The sequence below is a fragment of the Zootoca vivipara genome, chromosome 2 (genome assembly GCF_963506605.1).
Source record: "Zootoca vivipara chromosome 2, rZooViv1.1, whole genome shotgun sequence".
NCBI lineage: Eukaryota > Metazoa > Chordata > Lepidosauria > Squamata > Lacertidae > Zootoca > Zootoca vivipara.
In genome coordinates, this window is record NC_083277.1 from 19,888,050 (window position 1) to 19,908,882 (window position 20,833).

The following is a 20,833-nucleotide window of genomic DNA, read 5'->3' on the forward strand; positions in this document are numbered from 1 at the left end:
CTATTCTGCTGCAGAGGCACAGCGCTCAGCCGTTTGCAGCCCAGCTTCTCGACCCTCCTCGAAACCGCATCCTGGGGCCGAGCTGCGTCTTTACGCGCCCTGACAGGTGCTGCTCCGCGGGCGGCGGGGAGGGGACCGGACGGAGCTCGCCGATTGGCAACTCGCGGGGAGATCGGGATGATGTAACCGCACATGTCCCGATGCCATTGGCGGAGAGGCGGTCCCGGCCAGCTGACCGAGGTCCATTGGGCAGGCGGAGGTGTATTTCCCCGATCCTAGCCTCGGTTGCTGCAAGCAGCCCCGTGCGCAAAAGTGGGCGCTGCTCCCCGCCAGCCTCGCCCCTGCCGGCCCGCGCAGGCTCCCCGGAAGGGCGAGCGGGGGCGAGGGAAGGTAGGTGCTCCGGACGGGGGTGGGGGAGATTGGAACAAACAGGTCCTTTTCCCCGCGGGGAGTGGAGAATGGGTGGGCATTGAGCGCTTCTCCCACCCTCCGGTCCGTCTGCAGCCTCTCCTCTCCGCCATAGGGTGCACCGTCGCCTGCAGGAGAGATCAGCCACCGTCTCTCTCTCTCTCCCCAAGGCCTTCGTGGGTGGGTCCGGGCCACAGGCCTAGCCAGGGTCCCACGCTGCCTGCTCCCTCCATAAATTGCGATCCCCCGTTAGATGCAGCCGGTGCTTGTTTTTGCAAATAAATCCCCGCTGCCATTTATTGCGGACTTGCTCCCGAGCAAGCGCCCTGATTGCAGAAGGGCCGCCGGCTCCCTTTCGTGCGCCGCACGCGATGAATGGCAGGATTTTGCTAAATTCATACCAGGCGTTCGGCAGTCAGTCAGGATGGCGGAAATCGGGTGCCAGGGATGCCAACTTGGAAAAATAAATTAGGGGGGGGCAGTAATGCCTCGACCTGCATAATCGATCACATTACATAGACACAGACAGACACCCACCCACTATTTGAATGGGAATGCCTATCAACTTTGTGGGGGCCACTGGCTGCTCTAACTCGCTTCGTTAAACGGCGAAGCCTAGCAGGTTATCGTTTTCATTCTGCATAAATTAAACCCAAATGATGGTTGTGCACTGTGAGTATTAGCGCAGGCTGCAAGATCGAGTTCATTCTTAATAGGTGGCTCTACCCAGGATCTATGGGTCGCCGGACTGGGGCTGGTTTCGCCATCAAATGTGGGCTGGGCACTCCTGGGTTTTCCCTTCTGTTCTATAGCAATGTGATGCCCTCCAGTTGCGGCTAGACTACAGCTCCCATCATCCTTCACCATTAGCCATGCCGGCCTATTTGTTTGTTGTATACCCCAGGAGGCAGGTTAGGTTGCAAATGAGTGACTGGCCCAAGGTCACCCAGTGAGCTTTATGGCCAAGTGGAGATTTGAATCCTGGTCTCCCAGGTCCTAGCCTTAACCACTCTTAACCACTATGCCTCTCTGACTCATGGGAACTGTAGTCCCAACAGCATCCAGAGGGCACCACATTGATTACCCCTGCTCTATAGACAGGAAGTTGATGGGCAGAGGCTCGAAGGCTTCTGTGTATGGGTGTGTTTTAAACGCCATGTGAACTGGTTCTTTTATTTGTATGCTAATAAATGTATGGGACGCGGGTGGCACTGTGGGTTAAACCACAGAGCCTAGGACTTGCCGATCAGAAGGTCAGCAGTTTGAATCCCCGCAACGGGGTGAGCTCCTGTTGCTCGATCCCAGCTCCTGCCAAACTAGCAGTTTGAAAGCACGTCGAAGGGCAAGTAGATAAACACCGGGAAGGTAAATGGCGTTTCCGTGTGCTGCTCTGGTTCGCCAGAAGTGGCTTTGTCATGCTGGCCACATGACCTGGAAGCTGTACGCTGGCTCCCTCAGCCAATAATGTGAGATGAGCGCCGCAACCCCAGTCTGTCATGACTGGACCTAATGGTCAGGGGTCCCCAGAAATACCTGCCCTGGGACCTTAAAGGTAAAGGGACCCCTGACCATTAGGTCCAACTGTGACCGACTCTGGGGTTGCGGCACTCATCTTGCTTTACTGGCTGAGGGAGCCGGCGTACAGCTTCCAGGTCATGTGGCCAGCATGACTAAGCTGCTTCTGGCAAACCAGAGCAGCGCACGGAAATGCCGTTTACCTTTCCGCCGGAGCAGTACCTATTTATCTACTTGCACTTTGACGTGCTTTTGAACTGCTAGGTTGGCAGGAGCAGGGATCAAGCAACGGGAGCTCACCCCGTTGCAGGGATTCGAACCGCCGACCTTCTGATTGGCAAGCCCGAGGCTCTGTGGGTAAATAATAATAATAGTAATAATAATAAATTTCTGTCTTCCCTGAGAGGGCTTGAGATGATGCACATGTAGCAAGGGATAACAAAACTCCTGATCTAGCTCCCGCTGCAGGAATGCTCGGATTCCCAAAAAACAGGGTTGAAGCACAACCCACAGATTTGCTCCTTGTTATCAGCCTGGAATTAAAATGAGGCTTGGGGAGAAGCAGTTCACAGTGGCCTGTTGCCCAGGATTTATTTCATTTAGAAAATCTTTACTATTGATCATCATCTGAGGCCCTTTTTCATGTGCCCCCCTCCTTGGGACGCCTGGAGGGTGGCAACACAAGAACGGGTCTTTTCAGTGGTGGCTCCCTGATTGCAGAATGCTCTCCCCAGGGTGGCTCATCTGGCACCCTCATTACACAGCGCCAGCTGCCAGGTAAAAAATAAATAAATTCATTTTTTGCCAGGCTCTTAATCTTATCTGTGGCCACCTTTGAGTGGGTAGAATGTTTTAATCCTGCCTTTTATAAAATAGGATTGTCTTTTTTATTTTTCTCCCATTTTCCCTTTTATGCCAGTTTCAATGTATGTAATTGTTTGATGATTTATTGTGAGTCGCTTTGAGTTATCTTGGTTTTTTTTTTAAAAAGTGACCAATAAATTTAATAAATAAAAAAATAAATAAATGTAGAACGGACCATTTGTTCCTCTCTAAGAGCAGCAGGTTCTGTACCCTGAAACTCCCTGAGGTAAAAATGTTCAGGCCTCTGGCCAGAGTAAGGCTCTTGAAAGCAGATAAAATGTTATTTCGTGATTTCAAGCCTACATATGTTTTGAATTCCAACTTCCACCAGTCCAGGCTGCATGGCCAGCTGTCAGGGTGGATGAGATTTGAAGTCCAAGCACACGTGGAGAGCATCATATGGGGAAAGGCCTAACCCTGATTCTTCTCTCCTGCCCAGAGCAATTTAACAATGAAGGACCATTGTCCTCCATATGCACCACAAGTGCGCCCTGGGCCCACTATTTTGTATCTTGTTCCAATTGATAGAAATTATAGAATAGAGTTGGGAGGGACCCTAAGCACCATCTAGTCCAACCCCTTGCAATGCAGGGAAATGCAGCCGCCCTATTCGAACCTGCAACCTTGGCATTATCAGCACCACGCTTTAACCAACTGTTGACATCGTAAGGGCTGTAATGAATGTACCTAAGTTAGCCGTGCCCGTTAACTCCAGTGGCTGTACAGTGGTACCTCGGTTTATGAACACAATTGGTTCCGGAAGTCTGTTCATAAACTGAAGCGTTCATAAACTGAAGCGAACTTTCCTACTGAAAGTAATGGAAAGTGGATTAATCTGTTCCGGACGGTCCATGGAGTTCTTAAACTGAAGCGTTCATAAACTGAAGCGAACTTTCCCATTGAAAGTAATGGAAAGTGGATTAATCCATTCCAGAAGGGTCCGCGGAGTACTCAACCTGAAGCGTACTTAACCCGAAGCATGGGTGTAATTGGTTCCGGAAGTCTGTTCATAAACTGAAGCGTTCATAAACTGAAGCGAACTTTCCCATTGAAAGTAATGGAAAGTGAATTAATCCGTTCCAGATGGGTCCGCGGCGTTCATAAACCGAAAATCCGTAAACCGAGGTGTTCATAAACCGAGGTTCCACTGTATTCCGAGTTGGCATAGCATTGAATCCCATAATTCCAGGGGGCGGAGAGTAGATCCTGCAAACCTGTAGCTTGTCCTTTTTCGTATCCTGAGCTCTAGTCTGGGATCTACTTGCATCCTCCTCCTCCTCCTCCTGGCTTTATTTAGCGGTGAGAGCACTTTGACAGCTACGAGCACCCATTTCAGGCCTTTATTTTTAGGCAGAGATTCCTTCGCTCGAATCCTGGAAACGGCTTCGGAAGCTGGCATCAGGCCCCAGGATCTGAATTTGCTGGCTGGGGGCCTGCTCTCCTCTGCAACAACTAGCCTGGAGAGTCTGAGCAGGCACTTTTCCCTCACTACACAACATGCCTGCTCAGCTTGCAGGATGGCAAGATGGCGGCCATGTACGGTGGTCTTCCAGGTGCTTGACACCCCCTCTCCCCCCCCTCCCAGCCCCCAATTGGGAAGGCCTCTCAGACAGTTGGCAAAGACAGGTTTCTGCAACGAGCTGGCTTCGCCTGGCTGCTACAGAGAAATGCCTAGCAAGGCAGCCCAGGTGCATTGTGGGCCATTCGGCAAGGTTTCTGAGTCATAGCACAGTTTCTGGGTAGGCCGCAGCCCATAAAATCAGTTGGAGGGGATCTTGTGGCTCGTCCTGTGCAGGCCCCGGGCCCAAGGAAGGGGATCCAAAGCTAGGGCACCCCAACTTCTAGCTGAAGGCTTCCAGAAAGCAAGAGCCAGCAAGCAACCCATCTAATGGCAGGCACGCCGTTCATTTAAAGGAGATGACTTCATGGTTGTAGCCAGGATTAATGTTGGGAGGGCAGGCTTTATGTCGGGGGAGGCAGAACCTCAGATAGTTAAGTATTTTTATGCATGACTTTCCCCCTAGAGTCCTGGGAACTGTAGTTTAGCCCCTCATGGCACTACGGTTCCCAGCGCCCTTAAACTACAATTCCCAGGATTCTTGGGAAGATATCAGGTGCTTTAAATGTATGGTGCTTTTGCAGCCCGACTCCATTGCTGAAGAAAAAGCAATGAGTGTTCAATGTTACTAATTCACAGCAGCGGATAAATATTAAAAAAGAAATAAAAAAAATCAGAATAATCAGCTTCTATCAGAGGAGGGTGGTGGTGGAGATTTCACATCCTGGCATTGCCGGTGAGATTTGCAAGCTTTCCCAACAGGACCACCCACTTGAAGGCTCCTCCTCCTTTCTTCCAGCCTGGTCCCTAACCTCCTGAAGATGGCTTTGCCCTGGGAGAAGATGCTGCCTGCTTGGCTCTCGCTTCTCTTGCTGCTCCTCGGGGTTCCAAGCGGGAGCCCTTTGCAGCAAGAGCCCTGCCAGACGTGCCGCGACCTGGCCAGCAACTTCAATAAGGTGGGAGGCTTGAAAGAGCATTTCGGTTTGGGCTGGGGTGTGTGACCGCTCTTGCACAAAGTAGAGACTTGCAAGCATTTTGAGATGGGATGCCACGCAGTCTCTAGCCTAGCCCCTGAGCTCCTGTCTCCAAGGAGGACTAGGACTGGAGCAAGAGAAAGACAGACAGACAGACAGACAGAGATGGGGTGGGGGTTCAAGCCGAGGGACCTGGTGAGCCTGTGTTTTAAAGATCAAGGATGTGTGGGTCGCTGCATGCAGGTTGTGGGGTTAAAGGGTTGCTGGGGGACGGGGAGACAAAAAAATTAGTTTTGGGATTGCTGTGAGCCTTCTCCTGCCTTCCCAGGGTCTGGAGCGGACACAGCGAGAGAACTTCGGGGGCGGGAACACAGCCTGGGAAGAAGAGAAGCTTGCAAAATATGCAAACAGGTGACCTGAGGTCTGGGCTGGGCCAGGCCGTTGGTGAGATGCTGCTACCTTGATGGGGAAAGGGGGTGGTGGTGGCAAACCTTCACTAATAATCCTGATCATGAAAGAGCTCAGAAAAATCAGCACGGTCAAGATGGCGCCATTAAATGTAGTCTGTGACCTCTGCCGCAGAATCAAGCGGAGGACGAAAAACTCCGGCTGATGCTGACGCTCTTGATTGTTAAAAGCAAGTTACTAGCCCTCAGGATTATACGGATCAGAGAAGGAAATGTTGTCAGTCCTGACAAACACCTTGCCTGTTTATTCCATGATGGCGCAGCTGTCGCCCACAAGCTCCCCAGGGTGGATTGTCCGCCATATTGCCACCTCCCGACTTTACTCAGGGGGGGGGGGCAAAAGGGAAATCCTTAGGGACTGGCTGCTTGAGCAGAGTAAACGCAAGCTCTCCTGGTGGAGTTTTGAGAAGAATATAGGGCCAGCCAGGCTTTGCTGGTCAAAAGAGGGACAGAGGTTTACAACATAGCTGCCAAGTTTTCCCTTTTCTCGCGAGGAAGCCTATTCAGCATAAGGGAAAATCCCTTAAAAAAAGGGATAACTTGGCAGCTATGGTTTACAAATGGTTGTTTGGGCAGTAGACTGGTTAGTAGGGGAAGCAGAGAGGGCAGACTTTGTAATGCTGGTGGAGGGACTGCTTTGGTTTTTCCAACTGCCTTGATGTTCATCCGGCCTCTTTCCCTCATTTCAGTGAGACCCGCCTGCTGGAAGTCTTGGAGGGTGTGTGTGCCACATCAGACTTTGCATGCCACCAGCTGTTGGAGCAGGGAGAAGACCATGTGGAGCGTTGGTGGTTCCATGAGTGAGTGGGAAAGAGCAAGCGTTTCCATCATGGAATGTTTCCTTACACATCCCAGGACCTGCTTCTGGTTCCATACTCAGTATGTTTGTAGCTATAGGCCAGGGATGGTGGTGTTGAACTACAGCTCCCATCATCCCTCCCTGTTGACTGGGCCTTATGGGGGTTGGAGTCCAGCAACAACAGGAGGGCCACAGGTGTCTCTATCCTTGCCTGATAGACATAGGTGCCAACTCCCAGATTGAAAAATCCAGGATCGGCGTGGTGTGGCACCGGAAGTTGCATGGCGGCCATTTTGGAACTGGGCAGGGTGGCACCGGAAGTTGCTTCTACACATGCTCTGCCCATTTCCAAAATGGCCGAAGCGCTGGAAGTCGTGCTGCGGCCATTTTGGAACTGGGCAGAGCAGCACCGGAAGTCGCTTCTACGCATGCTCTGCCCATTTCCAGGATGGCCGCAGCGCCAGAAATCGCTTCTGCACATGTCCAGAGACTCCAGACATGCGCAGAAGGAGCCTCCCCGGGCCGGTAAGAATCCAGGGGATTTACGGGGTTTTTAAAAATCCAGGCTGCCAGCGGGAAATGGCTGGAAAAACGGGGATTTCCCGGGAAATACGGGAGACTTGGCAGCTATGCTGATAGAACATCTCTTCCGAGGGGCCTTTCCTGCCTGATTCTGGCTACTCCATTCTCAGGCGCAGCGGAAGAGCTGTGCAGGGCCTGTGGTGCAAATAAGTCCCAGCATGGGACCAGGGCAGTAACAGAGGCTCTCTTTTCCCCAGGCAGCGACAGCACCCTGATTTTTCCCAGTGGCTCTGCATGGATGCATTGAAACTCTGCTGCCCTCCCGGCACTTACGGCCCTGACTGCCACAGTAAGTGGTGCTGTGTGGCTTCCTGCGATGATGGGTGCTCAGTGTCATGTACCTCAAACTCATGTCACGTCTGATACCACTTTTGCAGTCATTTACAATCAAAACTTTTTACAGCCTTTGGAACTGTAGTTTGGTACAGGTGCTGACACCACAGAGCTATGACTCCCAGCACCCTTAACAAACTACAGTTCCCAGGATTCTCTGTAAATTGGTGTAATAGCACTTTCAATGCATGGAGTAGATGTGACCTCTTGAGTTTATATGCTGGATGCCTCAGTTCCCTGTTGGGGGTCGGTCAAAGATAGGGTTGCCAGACTCAATAGAGGACAGAACTTCTGTGCCTTTAATTGCCCTGCTCTCTTTTGAGTCTGGAAACCAGCAGACCCTTTGCTTGGAAATTAAACAAGGGGTTGTACTGTAGGGGGTTGTACTAGGTGACCCTTATGGCCCCTCCCAACTCTACAGTTCTATGATTCTAAGGGAAGTTGGCCAAATTGAAGTGGGGGCAGCTGGGGCCTTTGAACAGAGTGAGACAGATACTGTACAGAATTGTTACCGTTCCAGAGTAAATACGTATTGAGTGGGGTCATGTGTTGAATCGGGCGGTCTGCACATGGCCATTTAAGGTCAAGCAACTGCTGAGCCCCAGCATTTCCTCGCACCTCTCCACAGCCTGCCCTGGGGGTGCCCAGAAGCCTTGCAGCGGGTATGGGCAGTGTGATGGTGATGGCACTCGCAGGGGCACCGGCCTGTGCATGTGCCAGACGGGTTACGGCGGCCCCTTCTGTTCCGAATGTGGAGATGGCTACTACGAAGCTTCTCGCAACGACAGCCACCTGGTATGTGCGGGTATGTAGAGTGCCCATGCTTTGCTAGACTGGGGGCAGGGTCTGGAGATGGAAGCGCTGCTGCCCGTGCTGGTTAGTGACTTCCCGTCCTATCACCTCCTTCCTTTCTTTTTTTCCTTTGAATACTCACAACCACACTCTTCCTGAGCTCCCCCTGTCTGTGGTGGAATGGGGTTCCGGAAATCTGCGCAGTATTTCGTTAAATAAAATCTATAAACCTCATTGTATCTTATCTGTCTGCTGATGCTTACAAGGGGAGACACCTTGATCATCATCTGTCTGTTATATAAGCTGGTGTACACATTCCCCTGGCATCCCTTGGCATGCAGACATACTCTAAATAAGGCAATATAGTAATATGTTGCACTATATTATTATTTATTAAATTTGTATAACACCCTACACCCGTCGATCTCAGGGCTGTCCACAGTGTAATAATAGTTATACTTATTGCTTAGCGTCACTGTTAGCACGTATTACTAAAAGAATATTTAGGAACACAGGATTGTGCTTCATTCCAGGTCAGACTATTTGTTTATCTAGCCCAGGGATAGCCAACGTGGCATCCTCCAGATGTTGCCGAATTACAACTCCCATCAGCCTCAGCCAGCAACAATCAAGAGTCAAGAACGATGGGAGTTGTAGTCCAATATCTGGAGTCCTGTCTAATCTGTCTGGCAGTGACTCTCCAGGGCTTGAGGCAGAGAGGGATCTTTCCCCCATTTGATCTTTTTAGGTGAATGAGCCAGGTGTTAAACCTGAGCCCTTGAGGTTGGGGCTGAATCCTTGTTACCACCGTACCACCTGGCCTCCTCGAGCCCTGTTTTAATTGGCTAAACACTGGCCCTGTCTGTAGGTACGGTCGTCACAGCTGATCACTCTTACCGATGGACAAGAATATTTTCAACCTGGGCTGAATTAAGTGAAACACGTAGCGAGCTGCCTTTATGCAAAGTCAGACCAATGGACCATGTGCCTCAGTAATGTCTACACTGACTGGCAGCAGCTCTGTGAGGTTGCAGGTAGAGAACCATGCCAGCAATGGAACCCAGGGGCCTTCTGCATCCCAGGCAGATAGAAGGCTTTACCACCGAGCTACTGCCCTTCCTCGAAAGCAGAAGTGTCACAGACATGATTTTACGTTCCTCACCACTGTATCAGGTTGAGTGCTGCCTGCATTTCCTGTTTACCTCCTCCTCCCCTCATCATCTTAGGCCTGCAGGAAGTGCTGTGTATTATCAGTCCCCTTCCTATTACTCTAGCCTGGCCTTGGAAAGATGGGGAGCTTTTTGCTCTCCCCCCCCTACACACTAGGCTCTCTTCCCCTCTCTAGAGTGCTACCGGGCCTGCGGACGCTGTTCAGGCCCCGAAGATTCAAGCTGCCTTCGCTGCAAGAGGGGCTGGATGCTGCACGACCGAAGGTGCATTGGTGAGTTTGTGGGACTATATAATAATAATAATAATTTATTATTTATACCCCACCCATCTGGCTGGGCTTCCCCTGCCACGCTGGGCGGCTTCCAACAAACATTAAAATACATCAAATATCACAGATTAAAAACTTCCCTAAACAGGGCTGCCTTTAGGTATTTTCTAAATGTCAGGTAGTTGTTTATCTCTCTGACCTCTGATGGGAGGGCGTTCCACAGGGCGGGCGCCACTACCGAGAAGGCCCTCGACCTTTAGGGCTTTAAAGGTCAGCACCAACACTTTGAATTGTGCTCGGAAACATACTGGGAGCCAATGTAGGTCTTTCAAGACCGGTGTTATGTGGTCTCAGCGGCCGCTCCCAGTCACCAGTCTAGCTGCCGCATTCTGGATTAGTTGTAGTTTCCGGGTCACCTTCAAAGGTAGCCCCACATAGAGCGCATTGCAGTAATCCAAGCAGGAGATAACCAGAGCATGCACCACTCTGGCGAGGCAGTCTGCAGGCAGGTAGGGTCTCAGCCTGCGTACCAGATGGAGCTGATAAACAGCTGCCCTGGACACAGAATTAACCTGCGCCTCCATGGACAGCTGTGAGTCCAAAATGACTCCCAGGCTGCACACCTGGTCTTTCAGTTACCCTGTTTAGGACTAGGCCGGAAAGAACCCATGGTTGCTTAACAACCAGTGAAAAAGGATTGGCAGGGTGGTGCTAATTATTTGGGGGGCGGCGGCAAAGGTAGATGATTCCCACATGGGGAGAGAACAGGAACTGCTCTGCATGAGCGCTGGGTTGACAGATCTCTCTTTGTCCCACACAGACATAGATGAATGTGGCACAGACATGGCGCACTGCCGGGCCAACCAGTTTTGCGTCAACACCGAGGGGTCCTACGAGTGCCGAGGTAAGAGCCCCCGAGCCTTAAAAGTGTGCTGCCCTTGGACAAGTGACTCGACTCTGCAGAACAATTTATAGCACACTACCCTCTTCCTCCACCCCCAACCCCCTTCCCGGACAAAATAAAAAATATAGATGCCAGGTTGGACTGAACACTCTTTCGCTGGGGTGGAAGAGGAGGAGAAATATAAGCAGCAAGGGCTTGAGAACAAAGCCCATTTGGAAACCTTCATTCGTCACAGGGGACAACGCCACCTCTCTTTCGCCACAGAACTTTAGCGTTCCTTGTCCACATCCAGTTTCCAGACCCTAACCCTTTCCCTTTCTGTTCAGATTGTGCCAAGGCCTGCATTGGCTGCATGGGTGCCGGGCCTTCCCGCTGCAAGAAATGCAACAAGGGCTATCGACGCGAAGGTGTCAAGTGCCTCGGTAAGTCGTCTCACCAAGCAGTTACCTCGCAGCTAACCCTTCCCTGCATGATGAAGCTAGTAGACAAAGCTCTGCCTTTTGTTTGGCCTATCAGCGAAGCATCATTTAAGGTTGCTGTACTATTCCTGCCGGTCATCTGACTGCCCGTTGTTGCTGTAACTTTGGGAGCTTCTCTCCCCTAATTTTCTGTTTCCTTTCTGAAATCTCGGTTCCCTTTTATCGCTGTGCAGTTTTCAGCAATTAATTTCTCCGTACACTTTGGAACTTATTGGCTATTGACGCCAGGCAGGCACCCACTTAAAACATTTCTGATCAGGGAAGCTGATCTAGACACCTGGATGTGAATGTGCTGCAATCTTATTTTTTATTTATTTTTGTTTTACTGTTATTTGTATACTCGTAGATGTCAGGGCGGTTCACTACGTAAAATTACAATATAAAAAACACAAAGTACATAATAAAAATAAAAGCAAAGACGATGCAATAATCCCCCCTTCCACACTTAAAAGGGCATTGGATGTCAGTCAGTGAAAGACCTGGTTAAAGAGGAATGTTTAAACATTAGGAAGAACTTCCTGACAGTAAGAGCTGTTTGGCAGTGGAATTTGCTACCAAGGAGTGTGGTGGAGTCTCCTTCTTTGGAGGTCTTTAAGCAGAGGCTTGACAGGCATATGTCAGGAATGCTTTGATGGTGTTTCCTGCTTGGCAGGGGGTTGGACTGGATGGCCCTTGTGGTCTCTTCCAACTCTATGATTCTATTATTTTTGCCTGGTTGTCCAAAATAATGACGGCGCCAGCCGAATCTCCCTGGGGAGAGCATTCCACAAATGGGGAGCCTGCAGAAAAGGCCTGTGTACTCTTAATTTTCTTTTACTCCTTTAATTTTCATTATTTTAAGTGTATTTGTTTTTAATTGATGGTTTTTATTGTTTCTTGGAAATCACTAGGAGGTTTTGCTACAGACAAGCGATATAATGCTCTCTGTCTGTATATAAGGTGGGAGGGTCGGGGCCTAGAAAGGTTATTCCACCCTCTGTGGAGAAATGGTTCCCAACCACCTAGTGTGACTCCCATGCTCCCTTCTCCCAGATGTGGATGAATGTGCTGGAGACATGGAAGAACCCGTATGCACAGGTGCCAGTGAGGCCTGTGAGAACACAGACGGCAGCTATCGGTGTGTCTGTGCAGAGGGACATGTTCGCAAGGAGGGGATCTGTGTGGAAGACAAGCCCCCAGGTAAACCTCAGCAGCAGCAGCAGCATCACTCTTTATAGCACATATCCTCTAGCTGGGGAATTGGAGGAGGCAATGTCAATGGTGCCCTGTGGGGGTCAGTCTCTACGGCTTGCCTTCTACCCCGGAAGCAGTTTCATCGACCGTTTTGTAGGTTGCTGGGAATCAATGTTTGGTTTGTCCAGAAGATGACTTTTGCCTAACAAACCAAGTCTATCATGAGTGGTCTGGCTCCACAGAAAAGTTATACAGTGGTACCTCTACTTACGAATTTAATGCGTTCTGAACGCACATTTGTAAGTCGAAAAAAATTGTAAGTCGAATCCCATAGGAATGCATTGGGAGAAAAAAATCGTAAGTCAAAGCAACCCTATCTAAACCACATCCAAGATGGTGGGCGGAGCTCCATTCGTAAGTAGAGTTATTTGTAAGTCGAGGTACCACTGTAATAATAATAATAATAATAATAATAATAATAATAATAATAATAATAATAATTTATTATTTATACCCCGCCCATCTGGCTGGGTTTCCCCAGCCACTCTGGGCGGCTTCCAACAGACATTAAAATACAATAATCTATTAAACATTAAAAGCTTCCCTAAACAGGGCTGCCTTCAGATGTCTCCTAAAAGTCTGGTAGTTGTTTATCTCTTTGAGTAGTTAACGCTACCTATCAGACAAGGCTTCCTTCTTATGGAGACAGGCACTCAAGATATAGCATTACATGCAAATAGAAACATTTTAATACGAGTTTTCAGAAGGATGGCGAGAGTCTGCTTCACAAGTGAGGAGGGCCAGGCCAGTTGGTGCCACCAGCTCCTAAAGTTCGCCTGAGGATATTTTTGTAGCATTGCTTATTCTAATACTTTAAATTGCACGCTGCCTTTACAGAAAGGCGGCATATAATAAATGCAATTAGTAATAAACAAATCGCCTGTTGTAGCAAAACCGCCAAAGAGTTTTGCGGCACCTTTAAAGGCCAGCACATTTATTATGCTGTGAGTCATAGGGCTGTGGCCACAAAGACTTGTGACATGATAAATTTGTTAGTCCTTTCAGTCTCTCTTGTTTTTAATTGAATGCTTAAGTGCAGAGGTGAAATGCAAAATCTAAACAAAGTTGTGGCTTCTATTAAAACTTGGCGCAGCCACTAGGAGGCTCTAGGTGACAAAAGCTGTCGGTTTCCCTTTCTTACGACTCTTCCTTCCTCCCATAGATGCTCCCGAGAAAGGATTCTTTGACGACATCACGGACGACGAGGTGGTTGTCCTGCAGCAGATGTTCTTCGGTGCCATCATCTGTGCTCTGGCCACCCTAGCTGCGAAAGGAGACATGGTCTTCACCGCCATTTTCATTGGTGCCGTGGCCGCTATGGCTGGCTACTGGCTGTCTGAGCGCAGTGACCGGGTGCTGGATGGCTTCATCAAAGGCAGATAGTGCACGGGCCAAGTGAACATCCGTCCCCTTCTGCGTCCTGCCTCAGAGAGCCAGCCGGTGGGCAGGAATCCCTTGACCTCACCCCTTTTAAAAATCCAGGTTAGAGAGGCAGAAAGGCCCAGGCCATATCCCACTCTCGGCTGTTGGTAGCCTTGGCCTAGCATGCTATGAAGGTAGAAAGGGGACGCGAGAGGAAATGTGCCCTGCAGTCCCAGTTTGGCCTGAGAGGAGGGCTCTTGGCATGATGGAGGTGTGTGTGTGGGGGGGGGGAATACCCCTTAATGGTGCAAGAGGACTGATCTGGGTTACCGTCACTGGGGTCTGGAAAACAAGTCCCCGTTGCTCTCTGACTGGCCTGGCCCTCGCTGCATGTGGGGTGATCTCAAATGTGTTCCTACCCGTGGATTCCAGTCTCCCCCACACTGGTCAACTCAGATGGACCACCAGGAAAAATGTTTGTCTCACTGTGGAAAGAAGCACAAGGCGGGCGGGCTTGGGATTGCTCCCTGCTGGCTCTTTGAGGGGCTGCCTCTATGGCTGGGAGCCGATCTACACGTTATGCTGGAGGAAATAGCAAAAACTGAGGCAGTACCATTCTGGACTGTTGGCACTTTGAATGCTTCCCCCACCTAAAAAAGAAATGAATCTCCCTGCATTCAATGAGCCAGCATCATCAGTGAGAATGGTTGAAGCCATGGCTAGGGATAGTTATTGGTGAACCCCCATCATTCCTGATCACACTGTATTGATGGGTGTCTCACAATATCTGGAGGACCACGTTCCCCATCTCTTGATTTAGGGCATAACCTTCTCCCTGATAGGCTAGCTTACTTAATGCAGGGAGTTTTATTGGGCAATGGGGAGGGAGAGAGCATTCAAAGATAAGGTCCCACTCACCCCTGCCGTCTGAAGTGGTACAGTCCAGAATTCTATTCCCCCCCCCCCCCGCCAGTCTCTCCTGCCTCCTTCTGCATAATGTGTAGAACAACTCCGGTGCTGCCAAGGGGCAGCGCATGAGGCAGAGGGAAGCTTGATTGGCACGCATGCCCATCCTTGCCCCTTTACTCCCGCCCACTCAACCATTTGTCTGTCCATATCTCAGGAAATTAAAGCTCTCTCTGTCCACATCCCACATGGTTCTGGCTCTCTCTCTCTCCTGTGCTCATTCCATCCGTTCTAGTGCAGGGTGTGTGTCAAAGCTTGGGACGAGGCCCGCTATCTCAGCCACTCTCAGATTTAAGGAATTTGTTCTAAAAAATAAACACTGCAAAATCTCGCCGGTTACTTCGCACACACACACACACGTGGCACACAAACAACTGCACACTGAAGCGGCTTTCGGAATATCCTCTTCTTCCTCCCTTCGCTACCCCCCCCCCAAACTCCATGTGGGTGCAGGTTTATGCAGATAAACTCCTGGCATTTCCAGCAGGGGCAAAACAGGGTGACAAGGGAATATTGCCCTCTGCAGGCCTTTGGAGAGCTCAACACTTATTGTGCTTGTTAGAGGAGGCCCTTCTCTGTGTTCCACATTTTGGAGAAGTACACAGGGTTGCCATATTCCCAAAAATGAAAATCCGGACAAAGTTGTTGGGTGGTGGGGGTTTTTTTGGTCAATGTTGTTGTCCCTCCCAAAAAAATGCGTTTTGGGGGTTTTCTTGGATTTTTAAAGCATTTTATTTTTTCATATTTTTTCCATTTTTAATAATTTAACAATTTAACATACATTATTACTTATTTATTCATCCCCTTCTAGACTCCAACCCACCCCTGGTTTCCAATTTCTCCCTTTTATTACCTTACACATCTTTAGTTTTCCATTCAGTTACAAGTCCATTGATAACCCTAATTCAGTGTTTCTCAACCTTTTTTGGGCCACGGCACACTTGTTCCGTGAAAAAAATCACGAGGCACACCACCATTAAAAAAGTTAAAAAATTTAACTCTGTGCCGCCCTATATGATAATTATGACTGTAAGAAACACTTGCCAAATATTGCTTTCCGGCGGGTCAGCGCTGTATATTGCCGGCCGCCAGGCTCGTTTGCACTGAGCTTTGGGAAAGAGGAGGAGAAATATTGCTTTCTGGTGGGTTAGCGCCGCTGCTGCCTTTGCCGGCTCGAGCTCCAAGCCGGCGGCGGGCTGCTGCCTTTGCTGGTTTTCGCTCCGTTGGGTGGGGGGAGCAGGAAGTCGCTCGCAACTTTCCGGATCCCTCCCCGCCGGTCTCCTCCTCCTTCCCACTGCGCCTCCCCTTTCTGGGTTTCTCGGCGACACCTCCTTCTCCTCTTCCGACGCTGGCTGGCGGCTTTGTGCTGGAATGCCGCGTGCGCAGCTTTCAGGTACCGGTAGACGAGGACGCGGGTCGGGGGTGGGGATGCATGTGTGAACGCCCTGGGTGAAGGGTCGGAGGCTGCAAGGCAGGGGTACGAACGCAATTCTCACCTGATTCGGTGGAGCTCGGCAAAGCGCCACTGCTGCCTTTGCCGGCTTGAGCTCCAAGCCGGTGGCGAGCTGCTGCCTTTGCCAGCTCCCGCTCAGTCGGGGCTCGGCAAAAAATAAGACGCCCCCGAAAATAAGCCATAGGCTTGAGTAAAAAAAAAATATAAGACATGACTTATAATATGAGAAACACGGTAGTGTGCCACGGAACAGTGGTTGAGAAACGCTGCCCTAATTCACATGACTTCATAGATGCTATGTCAGTCCTGCTAATGTTTTTAAGTCTTTACAGTGGACCTTAAGATACCCTATAAATTTTCTCCAGTCTTGTATAAACTTTTTTTTCATCTTGGTCCTGGATTTTCATGGCCCTCTTTGCCATTTTGGCGTAGTCTGTCGTCTTAGTTATCCATTCCTCCTTCGTTGGTACTTCTTTCAATTTCTGGGCAAGTAGCATCCTTGCGGCTGTATTTAAAGCATTTTTTTAAAAAAATAAAATGACCCCTACTTGCCATACGTCCGGGTTTCCCTGGTCACTTGGCCAATTCAGCAAAAATTGCTCAGATGCCATTTTGCAGCCCAATTCCCGGACGTATGACAGCCCTATGTACAAAAGAGAGGGCCTTTGCTCTGGAGGTGTCATCCTGACTATGGAATGAATGCTCCCCCCCCCCCGGGTGGGAGATATGTCTGGCAACCACAAGTGCATTCATTTCGACACCAAGTTAAAATCTTTTTATTGCTCCAGACGTCTTGCACCACAATTATTCCTTTTTTAGCTAACTGGATTGTGTTATTTCTCTTTAAGTTTGCTTCATTGTTTGTCAGCCTAAAAAGCTGCCTTTAGACTGAGCCAGACTCTAGATCAGTATTTGCTACACGGATTGGCAGCAGCTCTTGGGGGCCTGGCGTTCAAACAGGACTCTCTTCCACTGATACCTGGACACTGAACCTGAGGCCTACTGCGTGTGAGATAGACACTCTGCCACTCAGCTGGGACTCTTCCCATTTTTTTTTATTTTTGCAATTTCACATTTCTTTGTATGCTGGTGGGAAATCCCTTTGATGGAGGCTAACTTCCCCCCCTTTAAAAAAACAAAACCCAAGTAAGAGAAGCAATTGGGAAATGGTCGCTGAAGTGAAGCCTCCTCCTCACTCCCCCCCACTTCACAATTTCATTATTTATTAAATTTATATCCCACCCTTCCTCCCAAAGGAGCCCAGGGTGGCAAGGATGAAGAGTGTGCCTTCTGGAAGGGGAAGGTTGAGCAAAGGAGATTTTCCTGCAGAGTTTAAGGGGTGGCAGATGATACCCAGCTGTTTTGAAGCAAGTAGATGACCGAAGCTTCTCCGCTCCCACCCCACAAACCTTTGCTCTTTTATCCCTCTTTTCCCACTGTTATTCCAGTTGCTCAAAGCAGTGCAGCCAGAGATTTAGACCCCGACTTTCAACCGGATTACCAGTATTCTGGGTAGCTGCTGGCTCTCTCTCTCTCCCTTTATCAGTCCATTCATAGCTGTTGAGCTCTTCAGAGGTTCTGCCCTCTGTCACACCTTTGGTGTCAGTTTCCAATAGCTCTGTGATGTTTCAAAGGACACCTCACGCAGACAACCACCCATTGTTCGAAGGGAAGGCCGGTTGATCTCGGTAATCTTTGCTGCCACTGGTTACAGCAGCCATTCCCAGAATTCATTGCTTCTGAGGCTAAGTGCCTGAGAGCATTAATAATAATAATAATAACGAATCAAGCCAGTGAGCCTCTGAACAAGTTCCTAAGTTAAATACCTTTGCATACAAGAGAGAACCTCTTGTAGCTTCTACTAAAGACATGGGAGATTTTCTGTCGCCCGCCCACCCAAATGTGCATTTGATAATCTTCTGAACCACCCCCACGGTACTCTCTTAGTCAGATTTAGTTGTCTCGCTCCACGTACGGCATGCAGTCGCCAATCTTGAGTTCTAGAATCCTGCTTTCATCCCTAAACAGTGAAACGGTATGAAAATTCCTTTCCCGATCGTATTCCTGCAAGGCTGCGGGGGAGAATGACTAAGAAGTAGAAGTACATTTTGTCGAATTGAAAATGCTTTGCGTGACTGTAAATGCCTTCATAATAAATGGCTTCTCTTCATAATAACAGCTTGGTTTTCTGAAAAGGGGGATGGTGCCATGTGACAGCAATATCTTCCAAGGGGAGAAGGCAAGCTTGGCAGGTGATGTAGCTTCATGCCTGATAAGCTGGTCTTTGAATTGCAAATCAGGAGCAAGCCTGGCGGGTTGTTAGCAGGGAGTGCATAGCTCATCTCAAACAGCAGGTGCGCAGGTGCGCCACTGCAGCTGGAAGTTGGGCCTTGGCCTGCCAAGATGATACACCCCACATTTCTGCCTTTACTGTTAGCATATGCAGTCAGTACAGTATGTATTGCCTTTCATGAAGGACTCTGTGGTGCTCCGATCTTCAGAAATAAGCAAGGAAATAAAAAGATTCTGCCCTGACAAGCTGGATTCTGTGGTCTTTAAAGCGTACCAGTCTGCATTATATGGCTTTCCTTTGCATAAGTATTATTCTGCATTTGCTAGATGTCGTGGGGAGCTGTGCTGGACACTGAAATCTTAGGCAGACCTCCCCTCTCTCTTTCCAAAAAGTGTTACTGGGATATTTGAAAGAAAAAGGGAAATTACCCCAGGTCTCACATGCAGACGGTCAATTCCAACAAAGGCTGTGTACACGTTTCCAGTTTAAATCGCAGCTAGGATGTGATGTTCTTTTTTCCTAATTCAGATCAAAAAAGGTTTCGAGGGAGAAACGCATGAAAATGCAGAATTTCACAAGAAACGACAGGACAGATCTGGATCAGGGCTAACAATGCTTCCCAAAAACATGGTGTAAGCTCACTGCATGCAGATGATGATGATGATGATGATTAATTTGTACCCTGCTTTTCTCCCTGACGAGACTCAAGGCAGCTTACAGATAAAAATAAAAGCTGCAATTCTGCATGTATCTACTCAAAAATGACCCCCATGGAGTTCAATCAGACTTAATCAGATTGCAGCTATTAGATATTAGTTATTTTTCAGATGAAAATTTGGAAGTATGGTGATTTGTATGCATTCTTATGTTTTGATTTGATACGTTTTAATTTGTTCTGTCTTGATTTGATATGTTCTGATTTAAATCTCAATAAAGTTTGATTTTAACAATTTAAAAAAAACAGATTGCAGTCTCAGTTGGTCTTAAAGGCCCATATATTTTAAAACCTATCTTCATGAGGGTTAGAAACTTGCTTTAAAACAGGCATCCCCAAACTTCGGCCCTCCAGATGTTTAGGACTACAATTCCCATCTTCCCCGACCACTGGTCCTGTTAGCTTGGAATCATGGGAGTTGTAGGCCAAAACATCTGGAGGGCCACAGTTTGGGGATGCCTGCTTTGAAGAAAGAAAGAAAAACCCCACTAAGGCTGATATTTCAATTTCCACTAGTCTAAAAGTCTACCGTTCCAAGCGACTTGCAAGGCTTTCATGCCTGAATGGCTGTAGGATGCCTTGTAAGGACACCCAACTACCAAATTGTAGGGTGGTGGGGCATGGGTGTACCCACCATGGGGCAGGGAGGGGCAGCTGCCCCCCCTAGAAGGCCAAACCGTGGGCCCAACTAGGGAAGCAAATACCCGGCGCCCCGCTTGTTGACGGGGGGGGGGGGGAGGAAACACTGCTGGTGCTGCGGCTCCTCGGCGGCAGCTCCTCCTCTCAGCCCGCCCTGCCTACATCTGCACCAATCCCCGCCCACTAAAGCCTTCGCGCCTCCCAATGGAAAGCCCTGCCGGGCGGCAACCCATCCTACCTAAGAGTTCTGCTGGGCTGGCAAGTGAAGGAGACGTGGCTGGCAAGTGAATGCAGCCACTGCCGCGCTCTGCCTCCCGGTAGGCTGCACTGCGATCGTTGGCGCCGCGGGCTGGGAATCGCCCCCTTCCCCCCCTCCGCACCCCCACCTACCCCCCCCCCCAAATTAGGAGTTGGTACTGAGACTCCTCCTGGGCCGGGAGAGGAAGTGCACCGACAGGAGCCAGTTCAGCCTCAGCGGGCAGAAGCAGCAGAAGCCCGCAAAGGAGGAGTGGGGGGCGGTGCCCGAAGGCAGTGGTCGTGGCTGCTGAAAGGAAGCTGCGTGGGGGCGTTCACGCCGGATTGCCGGTGGCAGGAGTAGCCCAGCGGCAGCAACCCTTCCTCACCACCCTCCACCCCAGGCAATAGGAAAGGAGCCGCCTTGGGGGGCGGCACAGCTCTCCGCTCTCCCTGCGTGCATTGCCCTCTCCGGGCATTGGCTGCTGTTTCCTTCTTTCCAATGCGCCCCCCCCCAGCTGCTCTCCCTTGCTGCCCCTGCCGAGAGAGGGGCGTTGAGGGCGGGGGAGCCGCCGCCGCTGTAGGGTCACAGCTGGGGGGGCTCACTCGCCTGCGCTGTGCCACCCCACCTTTCCCATCTTTTGCTCCCTTGTGATGGGGAGGCGGTGGTGGCAGCTTCTTCTTCTTCTTTGAGGGTCTCAGCTTGGTGGGGGGGTCCCCGGTATCCTCCCAGGCCACAGGGGGATGGCCCCCCAGGACTAGCAGACCTCTGAGCCCCTTCCCCATCCCAGATATATAGGGTGAGAACTGGAAAGGCTTCGGGGG

General features: G+C 49.9%; 1 protein-coding gene across 2 annotated transcripts; it reads left to right on the forward strand.

Moving 5' to 3' along the window:
- Window positions 1-133: 133 nt before the first annotated feature.
- CRELD1 (cysteine rich with EGF like domains 1) lies at window positions 134-18,303 on the forward strand. 2 transcript variants are annotated; one of them, XM_060271257.1, is made up of 11 exons: window positions 134-390; window positions 5,145-5,301; window positions 5,648-5,730; window positions 6,476-6,586; window positions 7,365-7,456; window positions 8,129-8,305; window positions 9,638-9,733; window positions 10,551-10,634; window positions 10,961-11,056; window positions 12,146-12,292; window positions 13,509-18,303. In XM_060271257.1, exons 2-11 carry the CDS (start codon window positions 5,167-5,169, stop codon window positions 13,727-13,729), a joined length of 1,242 nt encoding a protein of 413 aa, XP_060127240.1. In that variant the 5' UTR covers window positions 134-390; window positions 5,145-5,166; the 3' UTR covers window positions 13,730-18,303. The 2 variants fall into 2 exon arrangements, with proteins under 2 accessions (XP_060127240.1, XP_034962771.2); XM_035106880.2 differs by lacking the exon at window positions 134-390 and adding an exon at window positions 2,285-4,340.
- The last annotated feature ends 2,530 nt before the right edge of the window (window positions 18,304-20,833 follow it).